Source organism: Oncorhynchus mykiss, chromosome 16, assembly GCF_057628025.1.
Source record: "Oncorhynchus mykiss isolate SJ-2025 chromosome 16, ASM5762802v1, whole genome shotgun sequence".
In the NCBI taxonomy this organism is placed as follows: Eukaryota; Metazoa; Chordata; class Actinopteri; order Salmoniformes; family Salmonidae; genus Oncorhynchus; species Oncorhynchus mykiss.
The window spans coordinates 1,310,570-1,328,615 of NC_143037.1; the positions used below are offsets into that span (position 1 = coordinate 1,310,570).

The 18,046-nt window shown below is 48.3% G+C and overlaps 1 protein-coding gene across 6 annotated transcripts in view; it reads left to right on the forward strand.

Moving 5' to 3' along the window:
• The window catches only part of lyst (lysosomal trafficking regulator), a 246,824-nt gene that overhangs the window by 52,727 nt on the left and 176,051 nt on the right, over positions 1-18,046 (forward strand). For all 6 annotated transcript variants that reach the window (XM_090201712.1, XM_090201714.1, XM_090201715.1 and 3 more), the window contains exons 6-11: positions 7,441-7,979; positions 8,223-8,396; positions 13,584-13,684; positions 13,834-13,990; positions 16,125-16,280; positions 16,521-17,512. In XM_090201712.1, coding sequence (XP_090057838.1) covers positions 7,441-7,979; positions 8,223-8,396; positions 13,584-13,684; positions 13,834-13,990; positions 16,125-16,280; positions 16,521-17,512 — 2,119 coding nt within the window. The remainder of the gene's footprint in view (positions 1-7,440; positions 7,980-8,222; positions 8,397-13,583; positions 13,685-13,833; positions 13,991-16,124; positions 16,281-16,520; positions 17,513-18,046) is intronic.

The window sequence follows — 18,046 nt, forward strand, 5'->3', positions numbered from 1 at the left end:
ACTGGAGCTGTGGGTGGATGGATGGATGCCTAATAGAGCTGTGGATGGATAGATGGATGCATACTAGAGCTGTGGGTGGATGGATGGATGGATGCCTACTGGAGCTGTGGATGGATAGATGGATGCCTACTAGAGCTGTGGGTGGATGGATGGATGGATGCCTACTGGAGCTGTGGATGGATGGGTGGATGCCTACTAGAGCTGTGGATGGATGGATGGATGCCTACTGGAGCTGTGGATGGATGGATGGATGGATGCCTACTGGAGCTGGGGATGGATGGATGGTTGCCTACTGGAGCTGTGGATGGATGGATGGATGGTTGCCTACTGGAGCTGTGGATGGATGGATAGATGGATGCCTACTGGAGCTGTGGATGGATAGATGGATGCCTACTAGAGCTGTGGGTGGATGGATGGATGCCTACTGGAGCTGAGGATGGATGGATGGATGCCTACTGGAGCTGTGGATGGATGGATGGATGCCTACTGGAGCTGTGGATGGATGGATGGATGCCTACTAGAGCTGTGGATGGATGGATGGATGCCTACTGGAGCTGTGGATGGATGGATGGATGCCTACTGGAGCTGTGGATGGATGGATGGATGCCTACTGGAGCTGTGGATGGATGGATGCCTACTGGAGCTGTGGCTGGATGGATGGATGGATGCCTACTGGAGCTGTGGATGGATAGATGGATGCCTACTGGAGCTGAGGATGGATGGATGGATGGATGCCTACTGGAGCTGTGGATGGATGCCTACTAGAGCTGAGGATGGATGGATGGATGGATGCCTACTGGAGCTGTGGATGGATGGATGGATGCCTACTAGAGCTGTGGGTGGATGGATGGATGGATGCCTACTGGAGCTGTGGATGGATGGATGGATGGATGCCTACTGGAGCTGAGGATGGATGGATGCATACTGGAGCTGTGGATGGATGGATGGATGGATGCCTACTGGAGCTGTGGATGGATGGATGGATGGATGCCTACTGGAGCTGTGGATGGATGGATGGATGCCTACTGGAGCTGAGGATGGATGGATGGATGGATGCCTACTGGAGCTGTGGATGGATGCCTACTGGAGCTGAGGATGGATGGATGGATGGATGCCTACTGGAGCTGTGGATGGATGGATGGATGGATGCCTACTGGAGCTGAGGATGGATGGATGCCTACTGGAGCTGTGGATGGATGCCTACTGGAGCTGAGGATGGATGGATGGATGGATGCCTACTGGAGCTGTGGATGGATGCCTACTGGAGCTGTGGATGGATGCCTACTGGAGCTGAGGATGGATGGATGGATGGATGCCTACTGGAGCTGTGGATGGATGGATGGATGCCTACTAGAGCTGTGGGTGGATGGATGGATGGATGCCTACTGGAGCTGTGGGTGGATGGATGGATGGATGCCTACTGGAGCTGTGGATGGGTGGATGGATGGATGCCTACTGGAGCTGTGGGTGGATGGATGGATGGATGCCTACTGGAGCTGTGGATGGATGGATGGATGGATGCCTACTGGAGCTGTGGATGGATGGATGGATGGATGGATGCCTACTGGAGCTGTGGATGGATGGATGGATGCCTACTGGAGCTGTGGATGGATGGATGGATGGATGGATGGATGGATGCCTACTGGAGCTGTGGATGGATGGATGGATGGATGGATGGATGGATGGATGGATGCCTACTAGAGCTGTGGGTGGATGGATGGATGGATGCCTACTGGAGCTGAGGATGGATGGATGGATGGATGCCTACTGGAGCTGTGGATGGATGGATGGATGCCTACTGGAGCTGTGGATGGATGGATAGATGGATGCCTACTGGAGCTGAGGATGGATGGATGCATACTGAAGCTGATTGACCTCAGGGTGACAGGGGTATTTAGTGTCGTCCTGCTAATCTCTTTTAACATGCTCCTCATACATAGTTGTCTTATTAGCTTCTGTGGTATTAGTTCAGCACACCGCCTCGATTAATAGTTGATTTGAACACCTTTGACATACATGCATTATTTTATAAGATATAAACTCCTCTATAAATATGAGGCAGAGAATAATTAGTTGGAGCTCGGTAAGGAAGGGGAAGATATAGTCTTGAACAATGACGTCCATCACACTTAGTACTGAAGTGACAACTACAGAGCCATTTACTTTTTCTACATTTTGTTGTTTTACAGCCTGAATTTAATGGACTTGTTTTTGTCACTGGCCCACCCACAATACCACATGTCAAAGTGGAATTATGTTTTTGAAAGTTTTACAAATGAAAAGTTGAAATGTCTTCAGTAAGTATTGAACCCCTTTGTTATGGTAAACCTAAATATGTTGAGTAAAAATTTGCTTAAGAAGTCCCATAATAAATTGCATGGGCAATATTGGTGTTTAACATGATTTTTGAACAACTACCTCATCTCTGTATCCCACACACACAATTGTCTGTCCCTCAGTTGAGCTGTGAATTTCAAACACAGATTCAACCACAAAGACCAGGGAGGTTTTCCAGGGCCTCGCAAAGAAGGGCACCTATTGGTAGATGGGTAAAAAAAACAATAATAAAAGCAGAGATTGAATATCCCTTTGAGCATGGTAAAGTTATTCTTTGGATGGTGTATCAATACACCCAGTCACTGCAATCCGTCAGTTGACGGAGAGGAAGGAAACTGATCAGGGATTTTAACCATGAGGCCTTTTTTTATTTTACCTTTATTTTACCTTTCAGTTAAGAACAAATTCTTATTTTCAATGACGGCCTAGGAACAGTGGGGGGTTAACTGGTCTAGGAACAGTGGGTTAACTGGTCTAGGAACAGTGGGTTAACTGGCCTAGGAACAGTGGGTTAACTGGTCTAGGAACGGTGGGTTAACTGGTCTAGGAACAGTGGGTTAACTGGTCTAGGAACAGTGGGTTAACTGGTCTAGGAACAGTGGGCTAACTGGCCTAGGAACAGTGGGTTAACTGGTCTAGGAACAGTGGGTTAACTGGTCTAGGAACAGTGGGTTAACTGGTCTAGGAACAGTGGGTTAACTGGTCTAGGAACAGTGGGTTAACTGGTCTAGGAACAGTGGGTTAACTGGTCTAGGAACAGTGGGTTAACTGGTCTAGGAACAGTGGGTTAACTGGTCTAGGAACAGTGGGTTAACTGGTCTAGGAACAGTGGGCTAACTGGTCTAGGAACAGTGGGTTAACTGGCCTAGGAACAGTGAACTGAACTGCCTGTTCAGGTGCAGAACGACAGATTTGTACCTTGTCAGCTCGGGGGTTTGAACTTGCAACCTTCCGGTTACTAGTCCAACGCTCTAACCACTAGTCACTGATGACTTTTTAAAACAGTTTCAGAGTTTAATAGCTGTGATAGGAGAGAACTGATCAACAACATTGTAGTTACTCCACAATACTAACCTAAAGGACAGAGTGGAAAGAAGGAAGCCTGTACAGAATACAAATATTCCAAAACATGCATACTGTTTGCAACAAGGCACTGAAGTAAAACTGTTGAAAATGTGTCAAAGAAATGAACCTTTTGTCCTGAATACCAAGTGACTAAGGTGGTATACTCCTCAATGCCATTGGATGAATCCCAGAACATATTCCAGTTTGTGCAAAACAGTCCTGTAGCTTAGCATCTGCTTCATCTGACCTTCCGTGTTGATCTAGTCACTGGTACTTCCTGCTTTAGTTTTTTCAGGAGGATAGAATTAATGTCAGATTTGCCAAATGGAGGGTGAGGAAGAGTTTTATGCGTCTGTGTGTGGAGTAAAGGTGATCTCTAGGTTTTTTCCATCTGGTTGCACATGTGACATTCTGTTTACTGAGCATTTTGTGTAGATCATTGACAGAAAATGACAATTTGAATCCCACTTTCACACCACCAAAGTGCTGAATAAGTCAAGGGGTGTGCATACTTTCTGAAGGCCGTGTACTTTACATGGTGTTATGCTTAGCATTGAAGAATGTGCTAGAAGTAGACGACTGGTGAACTGTACCGTAGGCGGTTTTCTGTTGTTGCTTCAAAGCCTGTTATTGATTTTTGACAAATTTAAAGTAATTGATCGTCTGTAGTGTGCCAACACCATGGAGTGTTGTCAACCATGGAGCTGTCAATCCCTACAGACTGGAGCTGTCAATCCCTACAGACTGGAGCTGTCAATCCCTACAGACCATTACAGACTGGAGCTGTCAATCCCTACAGGCCATTACAGACCGGAGCTGTCAATCCCTACAGGCCATTATAGACTGGAGCTGTCAATCCCTACAGGCCATTACAGACTGGAGCTGTCAATCCCAACAGACCATTACAGACTGGAGCTGTCAATCCCTACAGGCCATTATAGACTGGAGCTGTCAATCCCTACAGACCTTTACAGACTGGAGCTGTCAATCCCTACAGACCATTACAGACTTGAGCTGTCAATCCCTATAGACCATTACAGACTGGAGCTGTCAATCCCTATAGACCATTACAGACTGGAGCTGTCAATTCCTACAGACCATTACAGACTGGAGCTGTCTATCCCTATAGACCATTACAGACTGGAGCTGTCTATCCCTATAGACCATTACAGACTGGAGCTGTCAATCCCTACAGACCATTACAGACTGGAGCTGTCAATCCCTACAGACCATTACAGACTGGAGCTGTCAATCCCTACAGACCATTAGACTGGAGCTGTCAATCCCTACAGACCATTAGACTGGAGCTGTCAATCCCTACAGACCATTACAGACTGGAGCTGTCAATCCCTACAGACCATTACAGACTGGAGCTGTCAATCCCTACAGACCATTACAGACTGGAGCTGTCAATCCCTACAGACCATTACAGACTGGAGCTGTCAATCCCTACAGACCATTACAGACTGGAGCTGTCAATCCCTACAGGCCATTACAGACTGGAGCTGTCAATCCCTACAGACCTTTACAGACTGGAGCTGTCAATCCCTACAGACTGGAGCTGTCAATCCCTACAGACTGAAGCTGTCAATCCCTATAGGCCATTACAGACTGGAGCTGTCTATCCCTATAGACCATTACAGACTGGAGCTGTCAATCCCTATAGAACATTACAGACTGGAGCTGTCAATCCCTACAGACCATTACAGACTGGAGCTGTCAATCCCTATAGACCTTTACAGACTGGAGCTGTCAATCCCTACAGACTGGAGCTGTCTATCCCTATAGACCATTACAGACTGCAGCTGTCAATCCCTATAGACCATTACAGACTGGAGCTGTCAATCCCTACAGACCTTTACAGACTGGAGCTGTCAATCCCTACAGACTGGAGCTGTCTTTCCCTATAGACCATTACAGACTGGAGCTGTCAATCCCTATAGACCATTACAGACTGGAGCTGTCTATCCCTATAGACCATTACAGACTGGAGCTGTCAATCCCTATAGACCATTACAGACTGGAGCTGTCAATCCCTACAGACCTTTACAGACTGGAGCTGTCAATCCCTACAGACTGGAGCTGTCTATCCCTATAGACCATTACAGACTGGAGCTGTCAATCCCTACAGACCATTACAGACTGGAGCTGTCTATCCCTATAGACCATTACAGACTGGAGCTGTCAATCCCTATAGACCATTACAGACTGGAGCTGTCAATCCCTACAGACCTTTACAGACTGGAGCTGTCAATCCCTACAGACTGGAGCTGTCAATCCCTACAGACTGGAGCTGTCAATCCCTACAGACTGGAGCTGTCAATCCCTACAGGCCATTACAGACTGGAGCTGTCAATCCCTACAGACCATTACAGACTGGAGCTGTCAATCCCTATAGACCTTTACAGACTGGAGCTGTCAATCCCTACAGACTGGAGCTGTCTATCCCTATAGACCATTACAGACTGGAGCTGTCAATCCCTATAGACCATTACAGACTGGAGCTGTCAATCCCTACAGACCTTTACAGACTGGAGCTGTCAATCCCTACAGACTGGAGCTGTCTTTCCCTATAGACCATTACAGACTGGAGCTGTCAATCCCTACAGACCATTACAGACTGGAGCTGTCTATCCCTATAGACCATTACAGACTGGAGCTGTCAATCCCTATAGACCATTACAGACTGGAGCTGTCAATCCCTACAGACCTTTACAGACTGGAGCTGTCAATCCCTACAGACTGGAGCTGTCTATCCCTATAGACCATTACAGACTGGAGCTGTCAATCCCTACAGACCATTACAGACTGGAGCTGTCTATCCCTATAGACCATTACAGACTGGAGCTGTCAATCCCTACAGACTGGAGCTGTCTATCCCTATAGACCATTACAGACTGGAGCTGTCAATCCCTACAGACCATTACAGACTGGAGCTGTCAATCCCTACAGACCATTACAGACTGGAGCTGTCAATCCCTACAGACCATTACAGACTGGAGCTGTCAATCCCTACAGACCATTAGACTGGAGCTGTCAATCCTTACAGACCATTACAGACTGGAGCTGTCAATCCCTACAGACCATTACAGACTGGAGCTGTCAATCCCTACAGACCATTACAGACTGGAGCTGTCAATCCCTACAGGCCATTACAGACTGTGTTGCCTGATTTCACCCTGCCTCACAGTAGTTTCTGTTTCTGTGTTGCCAGATTTCACCCTGCCTCACAGTAGTTTCTGTTTCTGTGTTGCCAGATTTCACCCTGCCTTACAGTAGTTTCTGTGTTGCCAGATTTCACCCTGCCTTACAGTAGTTTCTGTGTTGCTTGATTTCACCCTGCCTTACAGTAGTTTCTGTGTTGCCAGATTTCACCCTGCCTTACAGTAGTTTCTGTGTTGCTTGATTTCACCCTTCCTTACAGTAGTTTCTGTGTTGCCTGATTTCACCCTGCCTTACAGTGGTTTCTGTGTTGCCTGATTTCACCCTGCCTTACAGTAGTTTCTGTGTTGCCTGATTTCACCCTGCCTTACAGTAGTTTCTGTGTTGCCTGATTTCACCCTGCCTTACAGTCGTTTCTGTGTTGCCTGATTTCACCCTGCCTTAGTCGTTTCTGTGTTGCCTGATTTCACCCTGCCTTACAGTCGTTTCTGTGTTGCCAGATTTCACCCTGCCTTACAGTAGTTTCTGTGTTGCTTGATTTCATCCTTCCTTACAGTAGTTTCTGTGTTGCCAGATTTCACCCTACCATACAGTCGTTTCTGTGTTGCCAGATTTCACCCTGCCTTACAGTAGTTTCTGTGTTGCCTGATTTTACCCTGCCTTACAGTAGTTTCTGTGTTGCCTGATTTCACCCTGCCTTACAGTAGTTTCTGTGTTGCCTGATTTCACCCTGCCTTACAGTAGTTTCTGTGTTGCCAGATTTCCCCCTGCCATACAGTAGTTTCTGTTTCGGTGTTGCCTGATTTCACCCTGCCTCACAGTAGTTTCTGTGTTGCCTGATTTCACCCTGCCTTACAGTTGTTTCTGTGTTGCCAGATTTCACCCTGCTGTCTCTGCTGGAAGTGTTCTTGAGCCGGGAGGTGAATGCAGTCCCCCAGAGGGCGGGGAAAGACCAGAAGACCGGTGCGTTGCACTCTGAGAAGCAGTCCTGCGGTGGCAGCAGCTCCACCTGGAAGGTCCTGCGTCGCTCTCGCCGCACCGCTCAGCGCTACTCCGTAAGGGATGCTCGTCGCTCCCAGCTCTCCACCTCTGACTCAGACGCCAACTCTGACAACAAGGCCGTCACCGGTGGCACCGGTGGAGTGCGTAGTCGACGTTCTCGCGGTTCTACGATCCGTGTGAGCTGCCAGCATCACCGTTCGGAGGCTCCCTTGTTACCCTCGCCTCCTGTCCCCCCTCCCGAAAAGACCATGGCTTTGCCTTTCCCGCTCTACCCCCAACCTCGGTCGCTGGGCGGGTCCCAGACCACCCTGGACACAGAGACCCTGACTGACCCAGCTGCCATGTCCATATTCAACAGGATGGAGAACTCTCCCTTCGACCTCTGTCATGTTCTGCTCTCGCTCCTGGAAAAGGTATTTTTTTAAATTGTGTTGAATGTAAAGTGCCCGGCGCACAGCCCTGTCAGCCTCAAGCTGTCCATTCTTAATACAACCCGGACCACAATGGAAATAGGCTGGTAGACTTAGTGTTTTTAATACTAAGTCATGGTAAATGTACTGTTGTTCTGAAGTGGTTGCATTATCTCTATATATGTATTTTAAATATGACCCCCCCCCCCAAAAAAAATATTCATTAATTTAAATGTTTTTTTCAAGGTGTGTAAATTTGACATGAGCATCAACCACAACCCGGGTCTAGCTGTCAGTGTGGTGCCGACCCTCACTGAGATCCTTACCGAGTTTGGAGACTGCTGTGGTCCGGGGGGAGGAGGAGAGGGGGTGGAGGAGCTGGCTGGAGGCTGGACAGAGGAACCCATCGCCCTGGTCCAGGTACACCTTTTTAATAAAAATGTTCTTCATTGAATATAATAATTAAATACTTCATGTCAATGCTTTAATTGGTATTTTACACATTGTGCTGTACTTACTATTGACATTGTGTTGTCATTGTAGTGGGATGTGTTGTCATTGTGGTGGGATGTTTTGTCATTGTGGTGGGATGTTTTGACATTGTGGTGGGATGTGTTGTCATTGTGGTGGGATGTGTTGACATTGTAGTGGGATGTTTTGTCATTGTGGTGGGATGTGTTGACATTGTAGTGGGATGTGTTGACATTGTAGTGGGATGTGTTGTCATTGTGGTGGGATGTGTTGACATTGTAGTGGGATGTGTTGTCATTGTGGTGGGATGTGTTGACATTGTGGTGGGATGTTTTGTCATTGTGGTGGGATGTGTTGTCATTGTGGTGGGATGTGTTGTCATTGTGGTGGGATGTTTTGTCATTGTGGTGGGATGTTTTGTCATTGTGGTGGGATGTGTTGTCATTGTGGTGGGATGTGTTGTCATTGTGGTGGATGTGTTGTCATTGTGGTGGGATGTGTTGACATTGTGGTGGGATGTGTTGTCATTGTGGTGGGATGTGTTGTCATTGTGGTGGGATGTGTTGTCATTGTGGTGGGATGTGTACTTCCGGCGCCGACAGAGATGGCCGCCTCGCTTCGCGTTCCTAGGAAACTATGCAGTTTTTTGTTTTTTTACGTGTTATTTCTTACATTAGTACCCCAGGTCATCTTAGGTTTCATTACATACAGTCGAGAAGAACTACTGAATATAAGATCAGCATCAACTCACCATCAGTACGACCAAGAATATGTTTTTCGCGACGCGGATCCTGTGTTCTGCCTTACAAACAGGACAACGGAGTGGATCCTATGCAGCGACCCAAAAAAACGACTCCGAAAGAGAGGGAAACGAGGCGGTCTTCTGGTCAGACTCCGGAGACGGGCACAGCGCGCACCACTCCCTAGCATTCTTCTTGCCAATGTCCAGTCTCTTGACAACAAGGTTGATGAAATCCGAGCAAGGGTAGCATTCCAGAGGGACATCAGAGACTGTAACGTTCTTTGCTTCACGGAAACGTGGCTTACTGGAGAGACGCAATCCGAAGCGGTGCAGCCAACAGGTTTCTCCACGCATCGCGCAGACAGGAAAAAACATCTTTCTGGTAAAAAGAGGGGCGGGGGCGTATGCCTTATGACTAACGTGACATGGTGCGATGAAAGAAACATACAGGAACTCAAATCCTTCTGTTCACCTGATTTAGAATTCCTCACAATCAAATGTAGACCGCATTATCTACCAAGAGAATTCTCTTCGATTATAATCACAGCCGTATATATCCCCCCCCAAGCAGACACATCGATGGCTCTGAACGAACTTTATTTAACTCTCTGCAAACTGGAAACAATTTATCCGGAGGCTGCATTCATTGTAGCTGGGGATTTTAACAAGGCTAATCTGAAAACAAGACTCCCCAAATTTTATCAGCATATCGATTGCGCAACCAGGGGAGGAAAGACCTTGGACCATTGTTACTCTAACTTCCGCGACGCATATAAGGCCCTGCCCCGCCCCCCTTTCGGAAAAGCTGACCACGACTCCATTTTGTTGATCCCTGCCTACAGACAGAAACTAAAACAAGAGGCTCCCACGCTGAGGTCTGTCCAACGCTGGTCCGACCAAGCTGACTCCACACTCCAAGACTGCTTCCATCACGTGGACTGGGAGATGTTTCGTATTGCGTCAGATAACAACATTGACGAATACGCTGATTCGGTGTGCGAGTTCATTAGAACGTGCGTTGAAGATGTCGTTCCCATAGCAACGATTAAAACATTCCCTAACCAGAAACCGTGGATTGATGGCAGCATTCGTGTGAAACTGAAAGCGCGAACCACTGCTTTTAATCAGGGCAAGGTGTCTGGTAACATGACCGAATACAAACAGTGCAGCTATTCCCTCCGCAAGGCTATCAAACAAGCTAAGCGCCAGTACAGAGACAAAGTAGAATCTCAATTCAACGGCTCAGACACAAGAGGCATGTGGCAGGGTCTACAGTCAATCACGGACTACAGGAAGAAACCCAGCCCAGTCACGGACCAGGATGTCTTGCTCCCAGGCAGACTAAATAACTTTTTTGCCCGCTTTGAGGACAATACAGTGCCACTGACACGGCCTGCAACGAAAACATGCGGTCTCTCCTTCACTGCAGCCGAGGTGAGTAAGACATTTAAACGTGTTAACCCTCGCAAGGCTGCAGGCCCAGATGGCATCCCCAGCCGCGCCCTCAGAGCATGCGCAGACCAGCTGGCCGGTGTGTTTACGGACATATTCAATCAATCCCTATACCAGTCTGCTGTTCCCACATGCTTCAAGAGGGCCACCATTGTTCCTGTTCCCAAGAAAGCTAAGGTAACTGAGCTAAATGACTACCGCCCCGTAGCACTCACATCCGTCATCATGAAGTGCTTTGAGAGACTAGTCAAGGACCATATCACCTCCACCCTACCTGACACCCTAGACCCACTCCAATTTGCTTACCGCCCAAATAGGTCCACAGACGATGCAATCTCAACCACACTGCACACTGCCCTAACCCATCTGGACAAGAGGAATACCTATGTGAGAATGCTGTTCATCGACTACAGCTCGGCATTCAACACCATAGTACCCTCCAAGCTCGTCATCAAGCTCGAGACCCTGGGTCTCGACCCCGCCCTGTGCAACTGGGTACTGGACTTCCTGACGGGCCGCCCCCAGGTGGTGAGGGTAGGCAACAACATCTCCTCCCCGCTGATCCTCAACACTGGGGCCCCACAAGGTTGCGTTCTGAGCCCTCTCCTGTACTCCCTGTTCACCCACGACTGCGTGGCCACGCACGCCTCCAACTCAATCATCAAGTTTGCGGACGACACAACAGTGGTAGGCTTGATTACCAACAACGATGAGACGGCCTACAGGGAGGAGGTGAGGGCCCTCGGAGTGTGGTGTCAGGAAAACAACCTCACACTCAACGTCAACAAAACTAAGGAGATGATTGTGGACTTCAGGAAACAGCAGAGGGAACACCCCCCTATCCACATCGATGGAACAGTAGTGGAGAGGGTAGCAAGTTTTAAGTTCCTCGGCATACACATCACAGACAAACTGAATTGGTCCACTCACACAGACAGCATCGTGAAGAAGGCGCAGCAGCGCCTCTTCAACCTCAGGAGGCTGAAGAAATTTGGCTTGTCACCAAAAGCACTCACAAACTTCTACAGATGCACAATCGAGAGCATCCTGGCGGGCTGTATCACCGCCTGGTATGGCAACTGCACCGCCCTCAACCGTAAGGCTCTCCAGAGGGTAGTGAGGTCTGCACAACGCATCACCGGGGGCAAACTACCTGCCCTCCAGGACACCTACACCACCCGATGTCACAGGAAGGCCATAAAGATCATCAAGGACATCAACCACCCGAGCCACTGCCTGTTCACCCCGCTATCATCCAGAAGGCGAGGTCAGTACAGGTGCATCAAAGCTGGGACCGAGAGACTGAAAAACAGCTTCTATCTCAAGGCCATCAGACTGTTAAACAGCCACCACTAACACTGAGTGGCTGCTGCCAACACACTGACACTGACTCAACTCCAGCCACTTTAATAATGGGAATTGATGGGAAATGATGTAAATATATCACTAGCCACTTTAAACAATGCTACCTTATATAAATGTTACTTACCCTACATTATTCATCTCATACGCATACGTATATACTGTACTCTATATCATCGACGGTATCCTTATGTAATACATGTATCACTAGCCACTTTATACTATACTATGCCACTTTGTTTACATACTCACCTCATTTGTACATACTGTACCCGATACCATCTACTGTATCTTGCCTATGCTGCTCTGTACCATCACTCATTCATATATCCTTATGTACATATTCTTTATCCCCTTACACTGTGTACAAGACAGTAGTTTTGGAATTGTTAGTTAGATTACTTGTTATTACTGCATTGTCGGAACTAGAAGCACAAGCATTTCGCTACACTCGCATTAACATCTGCTAACCATGTGTATGTGACAAATAAAATTTGATTTGATTTGATTTGTTGTCATTGTGGTGGGATGTGTTGTCATTGTGGTGGGATGTGTTGTCATTGTGGTGGGATGTGTTGTCATTGTGGTGGGATGTGTTGTCATTGTGGTGGGATGTTTTGTCATTGTGGTGGGATGTGTTGTCATTGTGGTGGGATGTGTTGTCATTGTATTGTGATAGTTTGTCATTGTATTGTGATAGTTTGTCATTGTGGTGGGATGTGTTGTCATTGTGGTGGGATGTGTTGTCATTGTATTGTGATGTTTTGTCATTGTGGTGGGATGTGTTGTCATTGTGGTGGGATGTGTTGTCATTGTGGTGGGATGTGTTGTCATTGTATTGGGATGTGTTGTCATTGTATTGTGATAGTTTGTCATTGTATTGTGATAGTTTGTCATTGTGATAGTTTGTCATTGTATTGTGATAGTTTGTCATTGTGATAGTTTGTCATTGTATTGTGATAGTTTGTCATTGTATTGTGATAGTTTGTCATTGTATTGTGATAGTTTGTCATTGTGATAGTTTGTCATTGTATTGTGATAGTTTGTCATTGTGATAGTTTGTCATTGTATTGTGATAGTTTGTCATTGTATTGTGATAGTTTGTCATTGTATTGTGATAGTTTGTCATTGTGATAGTTTGTCATTGTATTGTGATAGTTTGTCATTGTGATAGTTTGTCATTGTGATAGTTTGTCATTGTGATAGTTTGTCATTGTATTGTGATAGTTTGTCATTGTATTGTGATAGTTTGTCATTGTATTGTGATAGTTTGTAATGTTGCAAGTATTGGATTTGTTGTACTATGCCTGTAAGTATGACCATGAGTGATGGACATAGTCCACATTAGCCTCAGGCTTGTATTTTCAGACCAGACTAGTAGGAAATATGCCAAACTAGCCCAAAAGTAATCAGAAGTATGGCATACATTTTGGACTCTTGGGTAGTGGAACATCATCCAGGCTAGTAGAGAAAATGTGATCTACCAGCCTGACTGGCCGGTGCCCATAATCCTTAACTTCCATACCCGAGTACGACTAGCTAATTGATAATAAAGATCAGTCTGATCCGTCTCCTCTCAGAGGATGCTGCTAAGGACCATCCTCCACCTGATGTCAGTCGACGTGGGTCAGAGTGAGGCTCTACCAGACAGCCTGCGACGCAGCCTGACCGACCTGCTCAGGTACGTAGCCAAGAGGTTAGAGAACACGACCGGCAGCCAGACGGTTGCTGGCTCTAACCCCCCCCACCCCCCCGGGTGGTCGACACTAAACTAGGAGCCAAACTAAACTGGCAGCTGAAACCATTGTACAACCTGTCTATTGTAACCAGAGCCACGCTGAAGATCAGGTCCTGCCTGGAGAGACAGGTTGACCCATTCGCTCCCAGGACCAAGAAGACCCTGCAGGAGGTGCAGGAGGACTTCTCTTTCTCCCGCTGGAGGCACCGCTCCCTGCTGTTACCTGAGCTGCTGGAGGGGGTACTGCAGGTAGGGACTGCTGTGTCCTACATGGCACTCTATTCCCTACATAGAGCACTACTTTAGACCCTTATGGAATCCTATTCCCTATATAGGGCACTACTTTAGACCAGAGCCTTATGGCACCCTATTCCCTATATAGTGCACTACTTTAGACCAGAGCCTTATGGCACCCTATTCCCTATATAGTGCACTACTTTAGACCAGGGCCCTATTTCCTATATAGTGCACTACTTTAGACCAGGGCCCTATTTCCTATATAGTGCACTACTTTAGACCAGGGCCCTATTTCCTATATAGTGCACTACTTTAGACCAGAGCCCTATTCCCTATATAGTACATTACTTTAGACCAGAGCCCTATTCCCTATACAGTACACTACTTTAGACCAGAGCCCTATTCCCTATATAGTGCACTACTTTAGACCAGAGCCCTATTCCCTATATAGTGCACTACTTTAGACCAGGGCTCACATCCATTGTGTAGTGTATATATTTTTTGCTGATGTACGACCAGGAAGAAGATTGTCTTGTCCTCTTTCAGTCAGTCAACTTCAGTTCAAAATCCTATGGGGAGTCTCACTCTCACCACTTAGGTTGAAGGATCTACAATCACCCCTGACAAGGCCAATTAAAATCCGCACCTCTCTCGAAGCACCGCCTTCCACAGGTGATGAGCGTAAGGCTCACATTCATTCCACTCTACACCTCGGCGTGAACGAGATGCGCTACTGAAACACAAAACTGTCTTATGTTGCGCCAACTAAACTGTCCCTTAATGGCAGAGCGTTCTCACCCTCTGGCCGTTGTTCCCTGATTTGTTTGTATGGTTTTTTAGGGGCAGTATATCCCGAGAGAGCCATGTTCCTGTGAAACAGAGTATGTTACGGTCACTGATGTTTCTCTGGAAGGAGATCCTCGCCCTGAGCTCGTCTACTTTATTGTCCAGAGACTGAACATTAGAGTAATATACTCGGAAGCGGTGGACGGTGTGCGCGCCTCCTGAGTCGGACTAGAAGTCCACTCCGAATACCTCTTCTCTGCCAGCGTCTTGGAGCAGCCTCTGGGATAAGTTCAATTGCCCTGGGGGGTACGAACAAAAGGATCCAATTTGGGAAAATCGTAATGCTCGTGAGTTACCGCCACGCTGATATCCAAAAGCTGTTTCCTGCTGTATGTAGTAACACAGAAAACATTCTGGGCTAATAATGTAAGAAATTACACACAGCAAAACGAAATCTTGCAGCGTTGCTTAGGAGCTAGAAGAGCTGCCATGTCTGTCTGCGCCAACTTGGCGCTGGGTTTGGAGAGTTGCTCCTCCAAAGTCTCCCTGCTCATGTCTATGGCCTCGGTTAAACGTGTTGGGCACCTCCGCATTACCCGTTCCTGGGCTTGGTGAAGAGCGCTATTAAATTATCACCTGTGGAAGGCGGGGCTTCCAGCGAGGCGCGGATTTCATTGGCCTTGTCAGGCGTGATTGTAGATCCTTCGACTGAAGTCGCCAGAGTGCGACTCCCCATAGTATGTTGTATTTCCCTCCTTCAGAGAGCAGTAGTTACGTTTTTATCCATTCCTTACTAGGAGTGCATCCTAAATGGCACCGTGTTCTCTGTATACATCATTAAAACAAAACTGATGCCTTTTATTTTCCACTTTTTCCCCTCTATTTTTCACTAAACTTATTATTTATTGTCCCCAGCACAAGGTGCACCTTTTGCAATGAGCTGTTTCATCAGCTTCATATTCGACACCTGTCAGGTGGATGGATTATCTTGGCAAAGGAGAAATGCTCACTAGCAGGGCTGTAAAACACATTTTTACACCATTTGAGAGAAATTACTGTTTTGTGCGTATGGAAAATGGCTGTTTATTATTATTTTTATTTTATTAATTTTTTTCAGATCTTGATACATGGGACCAACCCTTTACGTGTTGTGTTTTATATTTCTGTTCAGTTTAATATAAATAAGAGGTCCAAGAATAGATCCCTGTAGAACACCACATTATTAATCTATTGTAATCCAGGGGTGGCTAGGGTGGTCTGGTTAAAGTAGTGAACTATTTTGTGAATTCGGTACCATTTGCTGATGTACGATAATGTTTGTATTTCTTAAACCGTTCTATTAATCTAATGGGATGTCCAGGTGCTGTTGGGGTGTCTCCATGCCTCGGCCCCCAATCCCTTCTTCTTCAGTCAAGCTCTAGAGCTGCTTCATGAGTTCATCCAGCATCGCGGCCTGGAGCTGTTTGAGGTCACCGTTCTGAGGCTAGAAGGGCTGGGCCGCGCCCGGGACTCTGAGGTTTGATTGATAGATTTATTTACTAGATCAATGGGAGCTGACTTCCCAGACACAGATTAAGGCTAGTCTTGGACTAAAAATAGATTATCCACTGAGCTTGCATTTTAGTCCATCACTTGGCTTAATTTGTGTCTGGTGAATTTGGCTCGCAGAGTTGAGTACAACGATACACACAAAAAAATGTATCATGGATTAAAAACACAAAGTCAAAAAACGAATTTCCGTTATGTTCCGACTCAGGTGGGGGGTGAGGCAGCAGATCGTCTAAAAGGACTGATCTCCGGGGTCCTAAAGATCATCAGCTCCGTGAAGACCGCTAAGTCAGAGCAACTGCACCAGTCCGTCTGCGCCCGCCGTCGCCACCGCCGCTGTGAATACTCTCACTTCCTGCATCATCACCGCGACCTCTCCGGACTCCCCGTCTCTGCTTTCAAACAGGCCGCTCGCCGTAACCCCTTCGAAGAGACCGAGGGGAAGGAGGGGTTGGATGACGTGGTGCGTTACCCAGAGAGGTGCTGTTGCCTGGCAGCCTGTGCCCACCAGTGTCTCCGTCTGCTCCAGCGCCTGTCCTCCAGTGGGCCAGCGGTGCTCCAGGTCCTAGCTGGGGTCCAGGCTGTGGGGATCTGCTGCTGTATGGACCCTCGGTCTGTAGTCGGCCCTCTCCTCCACGCCTTCCAGGCGCCAGGGCTCCGCTCCTACCAGTCCCACATCCTCTCTGTCCTCTCCCGGCTGATCCTGGATCAGTTAGGTGGCGGCCAGCCCTCTGAGAAAGCTAAGCTAGCCTCCTGTAACATCTGTACTCTGGACAGCAGTCAGCTGCCGGGCCTGGAGGAGACGCTCCAGCAGGGGGAGGTCGGAGTGTCGTCCCCCACTTTGAGCTACCGTTCCCATGGTATCCTCCCCAGTGGAGGGGGAGCAGAGGATATGCTGTGGAAGTGGGAGGCCCTGGAGGCGTACCAGGGGCTGGTGTTCGGGGAGGACCAGGCACTCAGCCAACAGGTCGCGGGACACATGTGTCACTTGATGTTGAGAGGGAACGCTGTGGTCCAATGGCAGCTCTACACGCACATCTTCAACCCTGTACTGCAGAGAGGGGTGGAGCTAGTGCATCACGCCCAACAACTGGGTGTGTCTACCGCGTGTAGCCAGGTGTGCTCCTACCACGTCCAGTGTCTACCTGTAGAGGTGCTACTGGTCTACCTGCAGACACTACCAACCCTGCTCAAGTCCAGGTGAGGACGGTGGTGTCTTTACCTTCTTTACTTCTCTGTCCCCTCCTCCAGTCTGACAGTTTTCTGTCTACGCCGCCTTCCATCCCTCTCTTCTGCCCCCTTCTCCTCCCGTCCCTCTCTCCTGCCCCCTTCTCCTGCCCCCTTCTCCTCCCGTCCCTCTCTCCTGCCCCCTTCTCCTCCCGTCCCTCTCTCCTGGCCCCTTCTCCTCCCGTCCCTCTCTCCTGGCCCCTTCTTCTGCCCCCTTCTCCTCCCGTCCCTCTCTCCTGCCCCCTTCTCCTCCCGTCCCACCCTCCTGGCCCCTTCTCCTCCCGTCCCTCTCTCCTGCCCCCTTCTCCTCCCGTCCCTCCCTCCTGGCCCCTTCTCCTCCCGTCCCTCCCTCCTGGCCCCTTCTCCTCCCGTCCCTCCCTCCTGGCCCCTTCTCCTCCCGTCCCTCTCTCCTGCCCCCTTCTCCTCCCGTCCCTCTCTCCTGGCCCCTTCTCCTCCCGTCCCTCTCTCCTGGCCCCTTCTTCTGCCCCCTTCTCCTCCCGTCCCTCT